This window comes from Nestor notabilis, unplaced genomic scaffold (assembly GCF_000696875.1).
Source record: "Nestor notabilis isolate BGI_N333 unplaced genomic scaffold, ASM69687v1 scaffold4492, whole genome shotgun sequence".
Classification (NCBI taxonomy): domain Eukaryota; kingdom Metazoa; phylum Chordata; class Aves; order Psittaciformes; family Psittacidae; genus Nestor; species Nestor notabilis.
The window spans coordinates 3,872-22,584 of NW_009919518.1; the positions used below are offsets into that span (position 1 = coordinate 3,872).

The following is an 18,713-nucleotide window of genomic DNA, read 5'->3' on the forward strand; positions in this document are numbered from 1 at the left end:
AGCGGGCCAGTGGGTTGGCCCCGTCAGGGCACCTGTTGGGCTTGTGCAGCACAACAATGTCCTTGATGGGTCTATTATGGGCTGCTGTGGGCAGCCGGGGTGCTGAGGTCACAGTAGATCTCACTTGGTCAGCAGCAGCATCAGGCAGGGCTGCGATGAGCTCTTTCTGGCATCTCTCCAGGGACAAAGCCCTGGCAAAAGGCAAAAGCATTGCCCTGCAAACACTGCCAGTGTTGCCCTGTGAACTGCCAGCATCACCTTCCAGACACCACCAACATTGCCCTGCAGACACTGCCAGCATCACCCTGCAAACGGTGCCAACATCACCCCATGAACACTGCCAGCATCACCCTCTGAGCACTGCCAGCATCACCCTCTGAGCACTGCCAGCATCACCCTGTGAATGTGGCCAGCACCATCCTGTGCCAGCATCACCCTGCAAACACGGCCAGCATCATCCTGTGCCAGCATCACCCCACAAACATGGCCAGCATCGCTCTGCGAACACAGCCCCACTGACTGCAGGAGAGCAGTCAACTTCACTGCCTGGGGACCTCACCACTAGGACCAAGTGAAGGGAACAGCACCCATAAGGTCCTCCAGGATGATGTGGGAAATGCTGAAGCCCACTTACATTGGCCCAGCTTCATGTATCAGGGACCATCCAAGCAGGAGAAGCCTAGCCTGTCCTGCTGCCTTGAACACTTGAAGGAGGAGAACAGCCCACAAGGCACCATATCCCTCCTTCATGGTGCAGCTGAGCAGAGGGGCCAAGCACCCTGGGTTCCCAAAACCGGATCTAGCCCACAAGAAAAACATTTGTGCCGAGCAGCCCAGATGCAGATGGGGAGATGCTGTTCCTGGCTGGACACACCAACCGCCGGGGAGCTCTGCAGCACAGCACAAGCTGGTTTGAATAAACCACACGCGAGGAGGTGTTTGAGAAGTGCCTCGCACATGGGAACACCATTGTTGGTGCAGCATGGGATCAGGGACTCGGGATCCCCAGATGTAGCAGTTGTTCCACATCTGCACTGTGCGTACACACTCGCTCTTCCCTGCTCGCTCTGCCTGGAGCCACTCATTAACCTTCCTCAATGAAGATGCATTGAAGGGATAATTTACTGTTTAATAGACTAACTTCCCATTTGCTGTTGCCAAGCGCATCCAACGTATTTCTCCATAGTGCTGTAAACTGCAGCTTCTCCAACATAAAACCGTGCCTCCCAATAGGAGCAGGTGGGCTTTCAGGATTCAGCTGATGACCTTGGCTATGGGGTGAGCAGAGACACCGAGGTTTGTTGTTAGAGGAACAGGGCTTGTTCCCAGCAACTCCTTTCACTTATAGCAGTCCCCGTTGCACTGACATCCCTGAGCTGGGAAGCCATCTAGCCTGAGAAATAAGGAGTGCCTCAGCCTGATGGATGCAGGAGGCAGCAGCTCTGTCCTGATTTTGCTAATGAAGATGCGCTTGCCTCAAGCTTGCCTCTGCTCTGTATTTACGGATCTAGCTGGCAGCTGGTCCCACGCTGGGATGCAATCAATGAGCTGTGTGCCCACTTAGGCTCACTGTGCTTCCGCAGGTGTGGGCAGCCTGTCTGCGCTTTAGCGGTCCTGCAGCTGTGAGCATGTGTCTCCACATCCTCATTCCTCCTCCCCCAGCCCTTACAGACTTACAACCTACTACAGGCTGGAAGAAAGTCAGATTCTGTGCAATGTGGGATGGGAGAGCTGGTGCCAGCCCCACTTTGCCTCCATTACCTAATTCCCACACTGGAGAGGAGGCACTTTCAGAGTCCCCATGCTGCAGGAAGGAACAGCAGCTCCAACGTCATGAGACTGAGTGACTGGCTACCAGGGTCTGGCTCTGAAGGATGGCAGGATACCAGTCGCAAAAATAACTTGAAGAAAAGGAAAGGGTTTAGCTTGCCTTATGACAGCTCTGCACAGCCCCAGATGTGCGCAGAGACTCTCACTAGAGCTGGAGGAACATGTGAGGGGCTACCTGCAGAGTTGATACTTGTCAGTTGTAGGAGGGCATCCCCCCACAGCCTCTTCCCTCGCCTTCTCTGTGCTCTATGCTCTTGTTCACTCTATTTATAGACCCAGCTTCCTACCCCGCTTCATCCCCCAGGTGCAGCCAGGGAGGAAGAACCAGGCACCCTCCAGGCACATCTGGCCCGAGGGCCCCCGGGTGCTGCAGGGCGGGTAGGTGGTCCCATCCCGCAGTGTGTGCTGCCAGCCCCCTCTTGCGCTGCTGCTGCAGAACGGCCTTGGCGAGGCACAATGGAGCCAGAGGCTCTTGTGCAAGAGGTCGCTGACATCCTGGCTCCCCAGGGGAGCAAGGCTCAGGTTTTGTAAGCAAAAACGTTGGAAGAAACAAACCCCAAAACAACCTCAGGCCAACGCACACACCCTCCCTCCCATATCATAGACCTGTGCATGCACCCAGTTACACACAGCCATGATGGCCAAGGCAGGTTTGGACCTCTCTTCATCCCAATTTTCAACCCCAGCAGCTTCAGCCAGAAGTAAAGTGGGACCCAGTTCTCCTCTCTGGTGCAAAAGAAGCCAGGTTTAAAATGTCGTGTAAGGCACCCCAAAGGAGGGCTGTGTGGTGGGTTTGTAAATCCCAGCAGCAAGGCAGGGGAGCCTAGTTTAGCCTGGGAGAGGAGCCTTGTTTAATCCAGGAGAGGTGGGACTGGGGAAGGATGAGCAGTAATGCCTACTCCAGCTGGGACTCAGCAAGGAAAGGAAAGCTGTTCCCCCCAACCCAGACTGAACTCAGCACCTTGAAGGCCGATGCTGGGACATATCTGAATCTCACCCCATGATGTATGGCTGGGGACAGCTTCTCCTTGCATCAAGACACAGGAGCCCAGAAGCAATCTCACCACATTCCTTCTGCATGGGCATTTCCCAGGAACAAAGCTGGGCTGGAGACCTGGCACCAGCGGAGATCCCACCCTGCTCCACAGCAGAGGAGGAAGGTCAGTGCAGGACCCAGCACAGAGATGCTGGCATCTATGTGCCTGCACAATTGATGAGCTTCAGCACAAAACCCTTCGTGGGGGGATGAGCAAACAGAACTAAACATGGTAATTTATTCACTCCATGAAAAAATATTAGTTAATCCAAGCCAATGAGATTGTAAAGCCTGATAACTGGGGCCTGGCTGATGCCAACATCTATCGCTAGCAGCACTCATGCTTCTTGTCTACACTGTTGCCCTAGGCAGTGAGATGCAGCAGCAGCATGACAGCTCCCAGCCACACATGATAATTCAAGAGAGAAAACACATCTTATTTCAACTCCGAACCAGAGCAGAACAGTTAAAAAAAAATCAAGACAACTTGCAAAAATTGATGTAGAGAGCAGTGACACTCTGCAGAACTTATTTGCAAGCCTGTGCTGTGCAATTTGAGATAAAAACTGTTTAATGAAATGAGGGAGGAGCACTGCTTATTTGCTTTGTGATGCCACTGCTGTGCAGGAATAGTAGCAGGCCAAAGCAAACACTGAAAGCTGAGCGATCTCACTCCAAATACCTTCACCCAGTGTTTGGTCCCAGTGACTGCTGTCCTTTCACTTGCAGCCAAGCGTAAGTGCTTGGGTTGTGGCTCCAGGGTTTGAAAACTATTAATTTTTTAAATTATGTAAGCCACATAAAGCTGTCGCATTGATTCACAGCTTATCAGGGAGGTGATATTTGGGTTTGCAGTATTCAAAATAGCTATTGTGAGTTTTTGCATTCCTTTGTTCAACATCTTCAAGAACAGAATGTCTCTCTAGACTCCATGCCCACTTTCAAGTGCACAGAGGCACATCCCCTCCTGCTCCCCAAGGTCTGGGAGATGGGATGCAGTGGTCCCATGACATCTAACTGCAGCCCTAGAGGAGAACAGGGCCCATGTGAAGCTCACCCTGCAGGAAGGCAGTGCTGGTTTCAAACGTATTGTGCTGCTTGCTTCTCCTGCTTGTTTTTCAATTGCACGGAGAGGATGTTAATGAGTGTCTCAACCATGGCAGGCAAGCCCAGGGCATTTCAAACGTGGAAGAACTTCACAGAGAAATAATCTGCATAAAATCTGATACGCCATTATTAAGAAGGAGAAAATGCAAGCAGAAATCATCCTCCCTCAGCAGCCAAGAGGGGCAAGAGAAGAATAGTTCTACAGAGAAAGATGCATTCATTTGATCCATTATTTATATAAAGCGTTCTTTGTACATCTGATTTCCCATCACCCTAGATGACAGCAGGGGAAGACAGGAAAAGGAGAGGTCCAACTTCATACCTCCGGGGGAAAGACAGCCTGTCTGGGCACCCTGCATCATGCTAGGGTCTCAGAGACGGAACAAGCTCTAGTGCCATGGAGGCCACTGCCACCCCTGCAGGTGGGGGCAGCACCTCACCAAGCTCCCCTGCACCTAAAGGTAGCAGCTCTGAGGTTCTAAGCAGACATTTCCTTCCTTCTGAAGGTGGATGTACCACCAAGTCCTTGCTGTCCCAATGAAACTGCTTAAGCCATGGAACAAACCCACTAAAAATAAAAGCATTTAATATGGGGTTTTCACATGAACACACAGAAAGGCAGCAGTCTGAAACAGTACATACATAACATATATAAATAAGGACAAAGATTAAAAATGCTTTGGAAACAATAGACTCTGGGAACAGTTAGTGGCTGCTCTGGGAGGAAGCATCTTTGTAAGTCACTGCACACGGCAGACAAATGAGACACATTCAGGCATGACTAAAACTCCGGTGTGCCTGTGAGACAGTGTGAGCACATTGGAACTGCAACAGCCAAGGGTCCTAGAGGCCAAATCTGTTAGCCACCACCGCCCTCAGCATCGGGAGAACAGCACCATGGGCTTAAGCCCAGGGCACCAAACCCCTCCTGGGACTGCTGTGTGGACAACGCATGCACCCCTTTGGCAGGAGAGGCATCTGAGACATGCAGAATGCCAGGCTGATGCCCCATAGATCATTTTTCTTAGAGCTAAGCAAATTTCAGCTGTGCCAGAAGCCAGACGGAGTCCCTGAGCTAGAGCCAGTACGGGGATAGAAGAGTGATGTTCCTCTCGTCGATATAGAGCAGTGTATTTAGTCTTAACAGCAAGACTGTCTTGCAAGCAGACACCCATACAGAGATATATGCTCAAGTAAGCTAGGGGCGATGGAGAGAGAAGGGCTAGGATGAACCAATGCTTCACCCAGCAACCACCCCTGATGAAAGTAAGAGCAGAGGTGGCAGGACCAGACCCACTCCCCCTGTGCTGCTGCTCAGCCTTTGGCTCTGTCTCATCTTTGTTCAAAGGCAAAGCCAAGATCCCCAGGTCTCCACCAATAATGGATTGCAGGGGCAGGGTAGAAGTGCAGAAGCAGTCAGCAACACACCATGGTGCCCTTTGAAGAGCACATAGACAGCTTTAGCCTCCTGAGGGAATGATTACAGACACATCCAAAAAGCACATACTACTACCACAGTAAAAAGCCTCTGCCCTTTCTCACAGCATCCTTGCCTGCCCAGTCCCTGAAGAACCAGCTCACTCTCTGCTGCCACAGAGGATCCTAACACCAGCAGCTCCCATCTCACACATCTGCAGTCCCACTACCCCTACATTTTCAAGGCAGCTCCTCCAATCTGGGGTCAGACTGGGGACAGGCACCCCATATAAAGTACCAGGAGCATCCCTTTGGACCGAGCAGCATGAGGAATATGCTTTGTATCTCAGAAAAACAAAAATCATGGTAAAAGTGACAAATTCCAGCTAAGCTGCACAGGGCTCTAATGGCCTCTTTTGACAGCTCTAGCCTGTTGGACTGAACTCCCTGCTCACATTCCAATATTCACACCTCCTGCCACCAGTTGTCTCTGAAAGCTGTCAAGGACAGAGCTCTAACTCCTGCCAGCTGCTGGTTCTTAAAGATTAGAAGACAATTATAATTGGATTCCAGAGATTATTTGCTTCACCGAGAAGGGCTGAGAAGTGTTTAGATGGTTCCCCAGCTGATTAAATCTTTATTTCACAGTAGTGACCCACTGTGTTTCCTACCCAAGAGTGCTTGCAGACAGGTACTTGGCACGATTGGCTTATTGGAGCACTTCAGCTTAACAAGACCACTGATACTAGCCAGCTGTGATGAGGGTTTATCCCATATCTAGATGGTTTCATCTCATTTCTGCAGCTCAGTCCAAAGAGCTGAATCCAGACCCAGCCCTTTCCCCCAGTTTAATGACTAACTAATCAACTAGTTGCCTGACCAGCCATCCCGATATCTTAAGCCAAAGTCTTTGGCACCATTTGCAGCAGATCACAAATGGCTGGAGCCCTGCCCTGCCTCTCATGCTGCTCCTGTGCTGGACACAGCACAAGACTGTCTGCCCCAGACACCCCAGCTTCCAGAGGCTGAGCTGTTCTGCCCCAGACAGCCTTTGCCAGCCTCCTTGCCAGCCCCACTCAGCTTAGCCTCCCTGAGCCAACACTCCAGCATGCCAAAGCAGACAGTCCTTGCTCATCAGGCAGAGCTGTGCCATGGAAACATGCAGGCAGTAAGCAAGGGCTGCCTCCAGCTCAAGCTGAATCAGAGGGATAAGTTTATTGGGGAAGCCACTTTCCCCTGGCTCCAGTTGAAATGGCAGCTTTCAGAGCCTCTCCTCCCATGCCCATCCTGTGCTGTGTACCGTTTGTGCACTCCAGCCCTTCAGGGACAGCAGGGCAGAGAGAGCTTACAGGGAGCAGAGGAGGGCATGGCCCCAGAGGAGTCCTGGAGGTAAGATTAGCTGTCAGGATGCAGATGAAGGTTGGAGTCCATCGTTCTCAGTGCTAACAGACTCAGGGGGGAAGCAAAAACAAGCCAACGTGTTAAAAACTCAGAGCAGAAAAGCAAGAAAAACACAGCCTAGCAACATTGCAGAGAAAGCTGGGAGTGCATACAGGGCCCCTCAATGCGGAGAGCTCTCCTTGTAAGCAAGCACTCCTGCTCTTCCCAGAGCCAGCAGGTCAGACATGCTGCACAAGTTTTGGTTAGATAGTGGTTTGCCCCATAGTAGGATGAAATACAATTTATATACACAAAGAAACAAGTCCCTGCAGTCCTTGCAAAGGTCCAGTTTCAAGAGCGCTGCCATGCTGGGGAGGGTTGCCGTGAGCCTGCAGCACTCCCCTCTCCGTGCAGCACATGATTCACAGCTTGCAAGGCTGGGCATTCCCCACCCGTGCCTTGGTGCGAGGCGAGTCAGAGGGATGATGAATCCTTGGAAAGCAGGCGGGTTCGCATGCGTCTGCAGGATTCCTGGAGCAGAGAATTAGAGCAATGGAATGCTTGAGACACACAATACCACACAAGAAAAGGTTGACATGCTGTCCTCTCCCTGCAAGGCTTCCCCCCTGAAGTCTGTCCCACACCTTTTACCAAAGCAGAACGCTAGACAAGAAGCAGTGAACACGAAGGGACAAATAGAGCAGTCGGTCTTGGGCTGCACTAACCTCTTATCCTGCTGCTATACTGACAGTATATTAGGACAATGCTGTGCTGCCAGCTTCCCTCTGCTTCCTGTGACAGTCACCCTGCTACCTCACAGGTAGGAGGGCTGTACACACCTGCTTGGGTGAAATCCTTTAAGGCCTGGCTTCCAGCATGTCAATTGCCTGCAGTTTGGTGTGGAGCAGACTGTTACAAGCCAGGGAACAGCAGCTGTCATAGAGCCTTATGTGTTGCCATCACCTCTGCAGGCATCAGAGCCCAGCAGGCCAGGTTCCCCACAGGAAGGAATGTGTCTCACCTCTTTCCGGCCCTCCAAAGATTTCAGCTTCGCTTGACACATGTGAGCAGGGGATCCACATTTCTGTAACTGGACAAGAGAAGGGAACAGGAGTAGAGAGCTGGGGAATGAAGTGGCAGCCATAGCCTGTACCACCAGAGAGCAGCTATCGCTTAAATCCACTCATGGTCCCCAGGGCAGGAGCACAGACAGAGGGGCAACACTGAAGTGGAGGCCTAGTGCTGCCACCCCTGTCCCAATGCTGTTCTTGCCATCTGCTCTGCTCTTACAGCAGCTTCCCAAGCCCAAGATTATACAGAACAAACTTGGAAACCTTTTCTTGTGCAGAGAGAGCATGCAGGTCCCCAAGGATCACTGAAATGAGCACCGAAATTAAACTCAAACATCCCTCACACACTTCCCCACCAGCAGCTTCAGCAGTGCTGGGAGCAGCTCTTACCAGATGCACATTCTCTTTGCTGATTCGCTCAGGCTCCGGTGTGGTATCCCTGCTCTTTCTCTCCAGGATAACTGGGGTTCCCAGAACTTTCCGCTGCCGTAAGAAGAGAGGGCTGTTGTCTAGTGATTAGAGTGCAAAGTGAAAAGGAAAGGGAAGGAACAGGATGCATTGCTGGCAAGCAGTTGGATGCTGGGAAAGAAAAAAGGAAGCCAAGCTGGGACAAAGACTGTAGAACCATCTGAAACACTGTGCCACTATGCTGAGCCAGCCTGATTGTGAAGGGTTTGGGAGCTGACCTGAGACCTGGCCAGGAGCCCAGCCTGTGATAAGCAGGTACATGCTGCTGTGGGGCAGCCTACAGTGTACTAACATGCTAGACTACATGACCAGCTCCCTGTCAGTCCTCATCTCATCTTGGGAAGCAATCAGTCCTTCAAAAAGATGCACAGATCCTACAGCCACGTGTTTTATATATAATTACACTTCATACTAACAAGGTTTTATTGTCACTGTGCTGCCTTTTCTGTCCCCAGTGGATCTGTGTTCCTTGGCAGCCAATATTCTGAACAGTCGCTACCCTTTGAGAATCTCATTCAAGCAAGGGCAAGGCAGAAGCAGAGAGCAATATCAGAAACTCACAGCAGAGAGCATGGGTCAGAGGATGCCTTTACCTTAATGAGGCCGCTGAAGGAGCGTGAGCGGGTGCGTCGTGGTGCTGGGGATGTGGGTACCTCAGAGCCAGGAGTCAGAGCTGTACGGTGCTTATTAAACTAGGAAGAAACATGAGTATGTTAGCACAGTTACTCTTACAATTACACCAGCCCCTTGCTGTTGTGTGCTGCTCTACCTGTTGCCCTCTGCCTAGAACTCAGTTTGCCTATTCAGCACCACAAAAGGGAGGAGCAGTTCACTGCTGCAGGGAGAATAAAGCAGAGGAAGGTGACATCTCCAACCCAGGATTACAGGGAGTTTGAGTGTGAGGCTGCTTTGTGCTCACTACCAGATTAGCCAAAAGAAGAAGGTGTTGGAGCAGAAAGGGGGTTGGGCAGCATCTGGAGACTGGCAACCATGACCATGCTGACCATATCAACCAGTCTCTCGGGAGCAGCAGGTTGGTTGGAAATGCTCATGGGACTGAGAGAAGACCAGTCTGTCCACTCCCTGCAGGCAAGAAGGGACAAGACTCTTCCTTTTGAGGGAAGAAGGCCATGATCAGGACTGAGGAATTGCTGACTGGAAAGTCCCTGGCTTGGAAAACAGATTGCTCAAAGCACAACTTGATGCAGCAAGCTCCATGGTCAGCCACATCCAGGACAAGCAGCTTCCTCCCCTGCCTTCTTACAGCTTTGCCCCTTACACAGCTCAAAGCCCAGCTCCTCAGCCTGCCTAGGATTAGGAGTAGCTCTCAAGAAGGCCCTGCCTTCAGCCCAGAATTGTGCTGACAAGCACACCCCAAAGATATTTTTTGTTCCCACACTACCTGCCGGATAAGCTTCTTCTTCTTTGCAGAGTCAGGCATATTGTTGACATGACGGAAGAGCTCCTTCAGTGCCTCCTCCGTGCGCTGCTGGGTCTCCTCCTGATGGCAAGTGTCCAGTCGGCTTCGCTTCTGAGACTTGAGGGGCTGCAGCTCCTTCGAGCCAGATGTCAGCAAATCCAGGTCATCCTGGGAAAGCGGAGACAGCAGTTGCTTGCCATGCTTTAATCCAAATGAGCCACCCATCTGAGCCAGGCTGGGAAGAGTCTCATGAGCTGACTCAACCCCAGTGAATGCACAGGGCTGTGTTTTCCCTACCCCTCTGCAGCAGCACTGCACCAGCAGGCCCTGTGCCAGGAAGAGGTGACAGCAATGCAAAGGTGACCCCATTGCTTCTTCCCTCCCCTCACAGATACCAGCTGCAGAAGCCCTTCCAGGCTTGAGAAGGGTCAGTGCAGCTCCTTGCAACGCATCTTCCCTTTTCTGCAACTATAGGAGGCAGGGAAGCATTTACTGGCAAGACAGAGACAAATTGGTCCCGGTGGCAGCAAGAAGCCTTTATCCCAGCCCCTCTTCCAAGCAGCCTGGCCACTGCAGCAGTTCTGCCTGTTTGGAAGGCACAACCCCATGAAGGAGCAGGTGCTGCATGTACTGGGCACAGAGAGCAGGTTTGCTGCTAAACAGGGGCTGGTAGCTTGCTTTCCCTGTGCTTTTGATTAACAGATGCTTCAACTCTGACCAATTTCCCTAATGCAGCCACCTGCACTACCACACCATATGGTTCCCTCGCTCCTGCTCTCCGAGATCCTCTCATGACTTGGTTTGTTTTCAGCTTCTTTCACTCACAAGAATCCATTCATAGTACTACAGCCTCTGCCTTCATGGAGAGCAGGCGCTGCATTTGCTGACCTTACCTTTGATGTGTGGGCTCTGGATCCCAGATAGTGCAGCCTGGCACACTCCCGGATGTATGCTGGGGCCTGTGACAATGAGCAAAGTATGTTCAGTATGTGTGGCTCCAGCAAGAGCTGCCTTTCAACCATACCACACAAACCACTTCCATCAAGACTCAGCTGTTCAGGGCAGACAAAGCAATGGGATTTCATGTCCCCAGTGCAGTTCCCTTTGATGCAGGCAACCAGCACAAGTGGAACACAGAGTAAGAGCAGGGTTCCACAGGAACTTTCTCCAAGCAATTCTCCCAGCTCTGAGCTGGCCAAAGAGGGGCCTGAGAAAGGGGGCAGAAGGGGAACTTCCTATGGAGGACTCTGTAGAGAGCAGCTGCCTACAGTGATGAGGAAGGTCCTGAGAAGTCAAGAGACTGCCTGTTGCAGAAACACCTCCTAGGGGGAACCTGCAGAAAGCCTCACACTCCTGACTGTCCTACCACAGCCCCCTGCTCTGAACTAGACAGGAGCCCAAGACTGCAGGGGTTCCTGTTACAGCAGTGGGTTGACAACCACTGTCAGAGAAGTTCACAACAAAATGACCCACTGTATAAGGCATTCAGCTCTTGGCAGCACTCATCCAGGAGAGGCCCCTCCAGTTTCCTTATCCTGGAAGATCCCAAGAGGAGTCTTGTGGCTCCACGGCCCCAGGAGCCCCATTTCCCAGGCGGGCAGCACGTGCTGGGTGTCCAGCAGAGGGTGGTGTTACACTGCACCGTGCTGCTGACCTGCCAGGCAAAGTCACCCCTGCGATGTCTTCCTCCTCCTGGGCTGCCTGCCCAGAAAAGACCTCCTCCCTGCTCACTAAAGGAATAGTTTCCTGTAGAAGACCTTCTCCTACTGCAGAAGAGAGCACCTGGAACACACACTTGACATTTGGGATCTGTCTGGACAAGGGGCATTCAGTCTCAAACAAAGACCCCAAAGCACACTTTACCTTGAAGAGCTTCTGAGAGTGTTTGATCATGAAGGTCACACCATTGTTTAGCTTTGTGATATTCTCCTGAAGGTCATTTGCTGTCACCTGGCAAGGGGAGACAGCCAAAGGCAACAGCAGTTAAAAGGGGAGGAGGAAGAGTCCCTGCTGCCCTTGCTGTCTCTGGGACATAGACACACAGTGCCTCAGCAGAAGACCTGCTCTGAGGAGACAGGCAGGCAGGGCTCAGAGTATACCAACAAGCAGAGCTCACAGAGCCAAAGCTGCTCTGAGAGGAAGAGAACTAGACTGCTGGGGGCCAAACAGTTCACAACCAGCACAAAAGAGATCTGCAAGGTTTCTCTGGAGTTATTCTTAAAAGAAGCAGGACTGTGCTGTGCTTTCAGTTGTACTGAAAAAGATGAAGCATCAGTTGCAAATCAAACCTACAGCAGGTTAGAACTGAACACTAGTACTGAGCCCTGCCAGGAAGCTCCACCTCACCATCCCACCCTCCAACCCTCATATCACTATATCAGTACTTCATCTTCCCATCTTGGTTCTTCCCCTCTTCCTTCTATCTTGCAACATCCCACCCGCAGATACTGTGGCACTGCTCACATTTCTGGGCCAGAGGATGTGGGGTGCAAACATGAGGGCAAGATTGTGGGCAGACATCTTGTTCTTGTCCTGCTTCTTGGCAGTCTGGTAGAGCAAGTCCAGCAGCAGTTTGAGCAGACTGCGATTGGGTGCGGGAAGGATCAGAAAGAGCAGCTGGAGGGCTTCAATTTGGCGCTCTTTGTCTGGAGTGCTGGTCTTATTGCCCTTCTCATCAAACAGCGTCAGGTCTGCCAAATCACAAGGCAGAACATGAAGGACACACGTTACATTCCCTAACAGCAGGCCTATTGCAGTGGTTACCCTTCCCTCTTCATATTTACATCTCCAAACTCCCACACAGCTCTCTCCCCCCAGCTCCCAAGCTGATGTGTTAATATGTGGTACTCCTTCCAGAGGACAACACAATTGCTAAGAGTTGTGATGGGCTGAAGGCAAGATGGAGAAGTTCACATAAGGTAGTTCAGTAGTAGCTATTAAGTACACAGAAGCCACATCTTGCTCAGGAGACACCCCAGGCTTAAAAAAGATGGAGACCCAGGTTACCAATGTGGTCTCGAGTCCTGTAAGTATCTGTTTACTGCTGGAAAGACTGGGGTAGACAATCTGTCTTATTCCTTAGGATTTTCTCCTCCAGTCTTTCCACCATTAGTCTGAGACGGTAGGAAGATTCATTCTTACTCTGCCTTCAAGGATTACACTTCCACAACCTAGTGTGCAGCTCTGTAGCACTACCAGCTTTTGAGAAGGATAGTTTCATTCCCTCTGCTCATGTCTGCCTCTTGTTGATCACTCACCTGCAATTTTGAGGTGGGCATGGAAGTGCTTGTGTGTGAGCAGTGGCTCTGGTAATTCACCCAGGAACATCTTGAGCAAGGTGGCCACATCATTTGAATGAAATTCCCCAGAATCCAGGTCAATATCTGTACCGCTGTTCAGAGCATCCTTTAGGATCTGTTGCCTGATGCTGTTGCCTGGCACCCGAAACAAGCCTTCTGCTCTTAGATCTGCTTGGCAGAGAGGAGAAAACAGGCCACTGATTAACAAGAGGCTGATTCCTATCTTCTTACCAAAGCAGTTCCCTCCCCTTTCCAGAGCTTGACAGCAAATCTCAATGAACTGCATTGAGAGACATGACTTCAAGCTGGCTCCATCAGTAGAAAAAGTCCCTGCACAGAGGGAACAGATAAACATATCTGCTAGGCAACTCTGGGGAACAGAGCCCCAGACTCCTGCTGCTGGAGATCTCAGAGCTTTTTACTGTCTCTGCATGAGACCTGAGGTGGACAGGACAGATACCCCTCGGGATAGGAAGACAGCAAGACAGAGTCACTTACTTTTGTGCAGATACTCAATTAGTTGGGAAACCTGGGCAATGCCTTCTTCTGTCAGCGGTGAGCCAAACACCACCCCTTTCTCTGCAGAACAGACAATAACGAATGTATTCAGGCAACTCAGAACCCAACAGCCACAGAGGTGAGTGGTCCCCAAAGAACAGTATCTTAGCATGCAAAGACCAGTGCCCAAAACGCTAAGGGTGAAGGTCACAAGGACTCCCACAGATGTGAGGTATCACAAGCACTCCAAAATAAGTCATTTCATCTCACCATGCTGTACTTAGAAGGACTTCATCATTGTGCTTCTTACCTCAGCTTAATTACAGTTTTTTATCAGCTAAAGCAAACATTCTATAGCTCCTGAAAAGAAAACAACACCAGAACAGATGCTTCAGTTTTAAAGGGCATATCATCTGCAAGCCTGAACTTATGGAAAGACCAAAGTGGGAAGGGCAGATGTGACAGCCTGGACTGCCTGGGTGCCTGCTGCATTGGCAGACTCTGTACCTGGGAAGTTAAGTCCAGATTAATCCTCGCTGGCTTGACATGGAGTGAAGCAGAAAGAAGAGGTGCAGCTATGAGTCTGTGGGAGAGAAACAAGCACGACTGGGGAAAGCAAACATGATCCGACTGGCTTACACTGGCCTCCTTTTTGGGGACGGGTAATCCCTGGAATTCCCTGATCCCAGTGAATCTTTCTTCCATGTGAGCTGCCCTGGCCTGAGTACAGTAAAATACAAAGGCTGAACAAGGAAGAATTATAAAAAAGAAGGACAGTAGCATAACAATGAGCTGGGTCCTTCTCCATATGAAACACTGACAGGTCCTTTCACTCCTGGAGTTTGCTTTCATCTCATGTGGCTGTTACAGAGGGGCAGGAGCTGCCAGATCCAGAAGTCTAGCAAATAACAGAGGGTACAGCCCCAAAAGAAGATAGAAGCAACTGAGCTGAAAGGAAGGAGATGCTTGCATCGGAGGAAATGTTAGATGAGACGCCCATCTAATTAAAGGGCACTCATTGAACCAATGCAGAAAACGCTCCTGTCCAGATAGGGACTTCCTAGGTAAGACAGTGGTTATGCAGCAGGACAGTATTTTCTAATAAATGCAGTCTTGCTGGTGAAAGGCTTTTTCTATCAGATACACACAGCCAGCATGCTCTGTCCCTCAGAACACTGAGGCAACACCCAAGGGCTTCACTGGCAGCAGCCAGAGCCCTGAGCACCTGTTCTTCCCTCAAATGCATGCAGATTTTGACTGCAGCTAGATACAAGATGCTGGACAGATGATACCACAACATGATGACTGGGACTGAAAACTGGAACCAGGCACAGAGCTGCTTTGTCCTGCCCTTGCATTAAGGCTTCAAAGAGCCAACAGACTTAAGAAAAGAATATTTCTCCTTTCTCCATGACGAGACTGACAGGAGCATGGGCCACTTCTGAGGGCAAGTTGGGCATCTGCACCCCAGTTTTCTGTGGCTGAAGATTTCGCTTCTGTTACAACTGATAGCCTATCAATCCAAACAGTGCATTGGCTGGTCTGATAAAAGTTATCTCCTCCACAAGCTTTCTCTTAGCTTTCCCTCCCCCCCACCCTCAACAGCACATTTTGATTTTACTAGCTTTTGGTCTGTTGTACTACAGACGTTAATGTTCTGTGGCGTTGATGCCCACAGCACGTGGGAAAGAACTGGTTAACCCTGTGCACTTCTCTAGCAGCCTTCCTGTGCAACTAAATTTATTCCACCTGAAGAATGTTCCACTTTCTTCCACGACTTCTGAGATACACAGTAAGCCACCAGGAACTCTAGCCTTCTGTTAAATCAAGAACTTTCTGACCTCCCTCTGATAACATCCGTGCTTCAGTCTTGCAGGAGAAAGGAGGGTGATATGAACTCTTGATCCACATGTAGGATCTGAAAGGCTTGAGTGTGAAGGGAGAGAATGGCTGGCGAAAGATTCTTGTCCTTGAAGAAAACTGAAGTCATTAGACATTCAACAGATAGAATCAATAGTGGCCAGGAAGAGAAGACGAAAATACATCTTCTTGAGACATGCAGGGCCTGGCAAATTATATTTACTTTTGAAGTCAGAAGTTGATATCTGAATGAGAATTAGATTCTGAAAGTAACTTGAAAGCTGTGTCTGGAGAATAGATGTTGAGTTATGGAAGGCTTAGATGTTATTGCATGATTGCTTCTGAAACTAAGAAACAGCATGAGGTTGAGTTTCCTGATGCTCTAAGAAGTTGTAAGTATTTGCAGTTTGATCAGTTCTGAGCTCTATGGTCCTCGGCCTCTGGCTTTGAAGAAATAAAACCTGTTTGTTCTAGCTGGTCTCTAACACAAAGAAAAACAAATGATGGCTCCAAGATGAAACACACAGTACATGAAACTGATTTTCTCTGCAGGCACAAACTTCTTTTTCTCAGAGTTCAGCCAAGGAGTTCACAGACAGTGCCTGTCAATGCAGGGAGACACTGCCATTGCAGCCTGGGAGTGCAGCCAGCAGACTTGGAAACATCTGCTCGCCCTAGCTGTACCCAGACACATGGCCATGGAGGCGGCTGAATGGGGAAAGGCGGAGCTCTTGGGGAAGAGAGTTAGTAGGAGATGTCAGGTCTGCTAAGAGCACTGCTCCACCAGAGTACAGATAATTTAAAAACACGAGCTAAAGAAGGCTCCCAAGCCTCTCCTAGAAGGTTTTGACAAACACATGGAAGTTTCTATAGACACCAGGAAAACACTTTCAACTTGGTTACTCCTTCACTTCTGTTTGTCAAGTGAAAAGTGTCCTGCTACTCTCTGGGAACAGAGGCAGGAGCACTAACAGGTACAGGCACGGTCTATCTTCAGTTTGGGGGCACTATGAAGACCTGTTATCATGGAGCAGCAAGGCAAGATGGCAATATTGAATAATTCTCACCTAAAGGACTTCATTTGGTGTTCTGGATTTTCCCCTGCAGTACTGTCCAGCCCAGGGTGAGTGTATCTACCAGGTTCCCACTGGTTGGGCCAGGAGTGGGGGGGCTGAAGCGACCACCAGAAAATTCAGCCTGAGCAGTGGGGCTGCAGAGCTTGTCCTTACAAAACACAGTGGAAGAGTAGGTTTGGTAGAATGAGAAACACTCAGAGAAACTATATAAAGGTTGAAGAAAAAAAAAAGAAAAAGCCATACTAGGACATAGTGATAGCTCCCTTCTCAGAGGTATTCACAACAGCAGAATTGCTCAAAGGAAGGGGAAGACTAACTAGAAGTGTTCAACCTCAGGCTGCCAACATCTGAAGGCAGCTACCCACGGCTTCTCTGCCAGCAGACAGCCAGTCTAGCTAGAAACCAGAGCTGATGAGGGATGTGAGAGGTGCCCAGATGGAGGCAGTCTCTGCCTAGATGAGTGAGAGGGTTTAACTGAACTTAGCAGGAGAACCAGGCTCCTCTTGAGTGTGGGCAGAGGTGGGAGAAGGCACACAGACACCTATAACAGCCTTTTAGTTACAGCAAAACAGTGGTAAATGCCAGCCATTGAAGAGAAGAAGATCTGAACACAACTGTGCTCAAAAGCAAATCTCAGACTTCTAAGAAGCAGCCTGGGGCTAATGTTTCATAACCAAGAGACCTGAACTTGAAAGAGAAGATAAGAATAGTCAGTTTAGCAGAAGAAAACTCCAGCTGAATTTTGTTTCAGAGTGAAAGACAAGTATGTCATCTCTCAGGGTTGAATATGGGCTTGAACAGCATCAATCTGCAGAGCTCTGTCTCTGACTCACTGGATTGGGATGTGGATCAGAGTGACACTGGCATTTGGGTGGGAGATGCTTACAGATTTCTGAGCTGCTCAGACAAGACCTTCCAGAGAGCTGGGACAGCAACTGAAGGAAACAGTGGGCCTTGAGTGAACGCAGTGGCCTGGAAAACTGGGGCATTACTGTTCTTCATAGAACCCAATGCCTTTACTGATATTCCATCACTAGGAAAGCTAATGATCTAAGGAAAACAGAGCACAGATTCCCATGGACACAAACAAGCAGAGAGACAAGGACACATTAGTGTGTGTTGGAAGACTCTGCAGCTTGCTCAGGCACCCCTCTCCAGCTCAGTGCTATCCACAGAGCCAGACGAGAAACACTCAGGGACCAAAGCCGTACCTCAGTGGAATGCGCTGCACTGAGCACACCATTGAGGCCAACCTCTAGAAACCACAGCAATACTCCCCAGAAGGAGGGTACTCTAGAAGCGGCAGGACATTTCCAAGGTGAACCTCCTGGCGTTTTGCTCCTTTCTAGAGGTGCCATCCCCAGAGTTTAAACCCCTATAGTATTAAGCATTCAACATCAACACTAGGCTGTCCTGAAGCAGGCATTCTCTACTGATGCCTGCTTTTTCCATTTCTTACGTGGCATGAGAAAAGGGATGTGTCTGAGACACTGCTCTGCTAAGTGGTATGTGTTAACAGATAGTTAGCCTTACCAGAAGTTAGGTAAGCTACCTTTACCATGTCTAGAATTAAAACAACAGCCCTACATTGGAAGTTTTGTAAACTATGTGTAACAGATGATGACAGCCAGCATCACCCTAAATGTGGGCACCAGACATCACGCCATACTCACCCTTGCGCTTCAGAGACATCAGAGAACGAAAAAATCCAGAGGCTGTGCTGTTTGCCCCAGGCAGCTTTGGGTCTTCCTCTCCCATTAGCTGGGCCAGCTCTGCCCCAGGCAAGTCAATGAGCCTGGTAATGTTGCTGACAACAAGCTCTGTGAACACCTCTGGCTTTTCATGGCGCAGCTTTTCCACAAAGAAGTCAGGGTTGAAGATGATGGGCTGGCTGCGGAGGGAGGAGTCATTGCAGATGACAAAACTGCAGATGGCATCACTGGAAAAGAGGGAAGGAGAATAAAACCCAGTAACTCCTTACTGCATTGATTTTTATAGCCAGCTGGTCTGCCCTGAAGGAAATATCTGCTGACACAGGAGCCACCAGTTGACACCAACAGCACAATCTGTCTTTGGTGAGTGTTCAGCACAATGCACTTGCATTTGCCTTTGGAGCAAAACCATTTCTGGCCTTCTTGTACAACACAGCCCAAGACTAGCACTCCATAGCGTGATGGTAACATATGCAACACATGGCAACACCCAAGCAGAACTTTCACTGCACACCGAGCTGTGTGGCTCGGTTGATACGCT

At 50.0% G+C, this 18,713-nt stretch overlaps 1 protein-coding gene across 1 annotated transcript; it reads right to left on the reverse strand.

The window, feature by feature from the left end:
* Positions 1-6,902: 6,902 nt before the first annotated feature.
* On the reverse strand, positions 6,903-18,399 carry ARHGAP19 (Rho GTPase activating protein 19; the record flags this gene model as incomplete). The annotated part of the gene is made up of 11 exons (XM_010010254.1): positions 6,903-7,300; positions 7,791-7,859; positions 8,230-8,322; positions 8,901-8,999; positions 9,710-9,895; positions 10,621-10,686; positions 11,591-11,677; positions 12,191-12,417; positions 12,985-13,194; positions 13,525-13,605; positions 18,134-18,399. Coding segments are annotated over 11 exons (1,441 nt in total), but the record flags the coding sequence as incomplete, so codon positions are not given.
* Between the last annotated feature and the right edge of the window lie 314 nt (positions 18,400-18,713).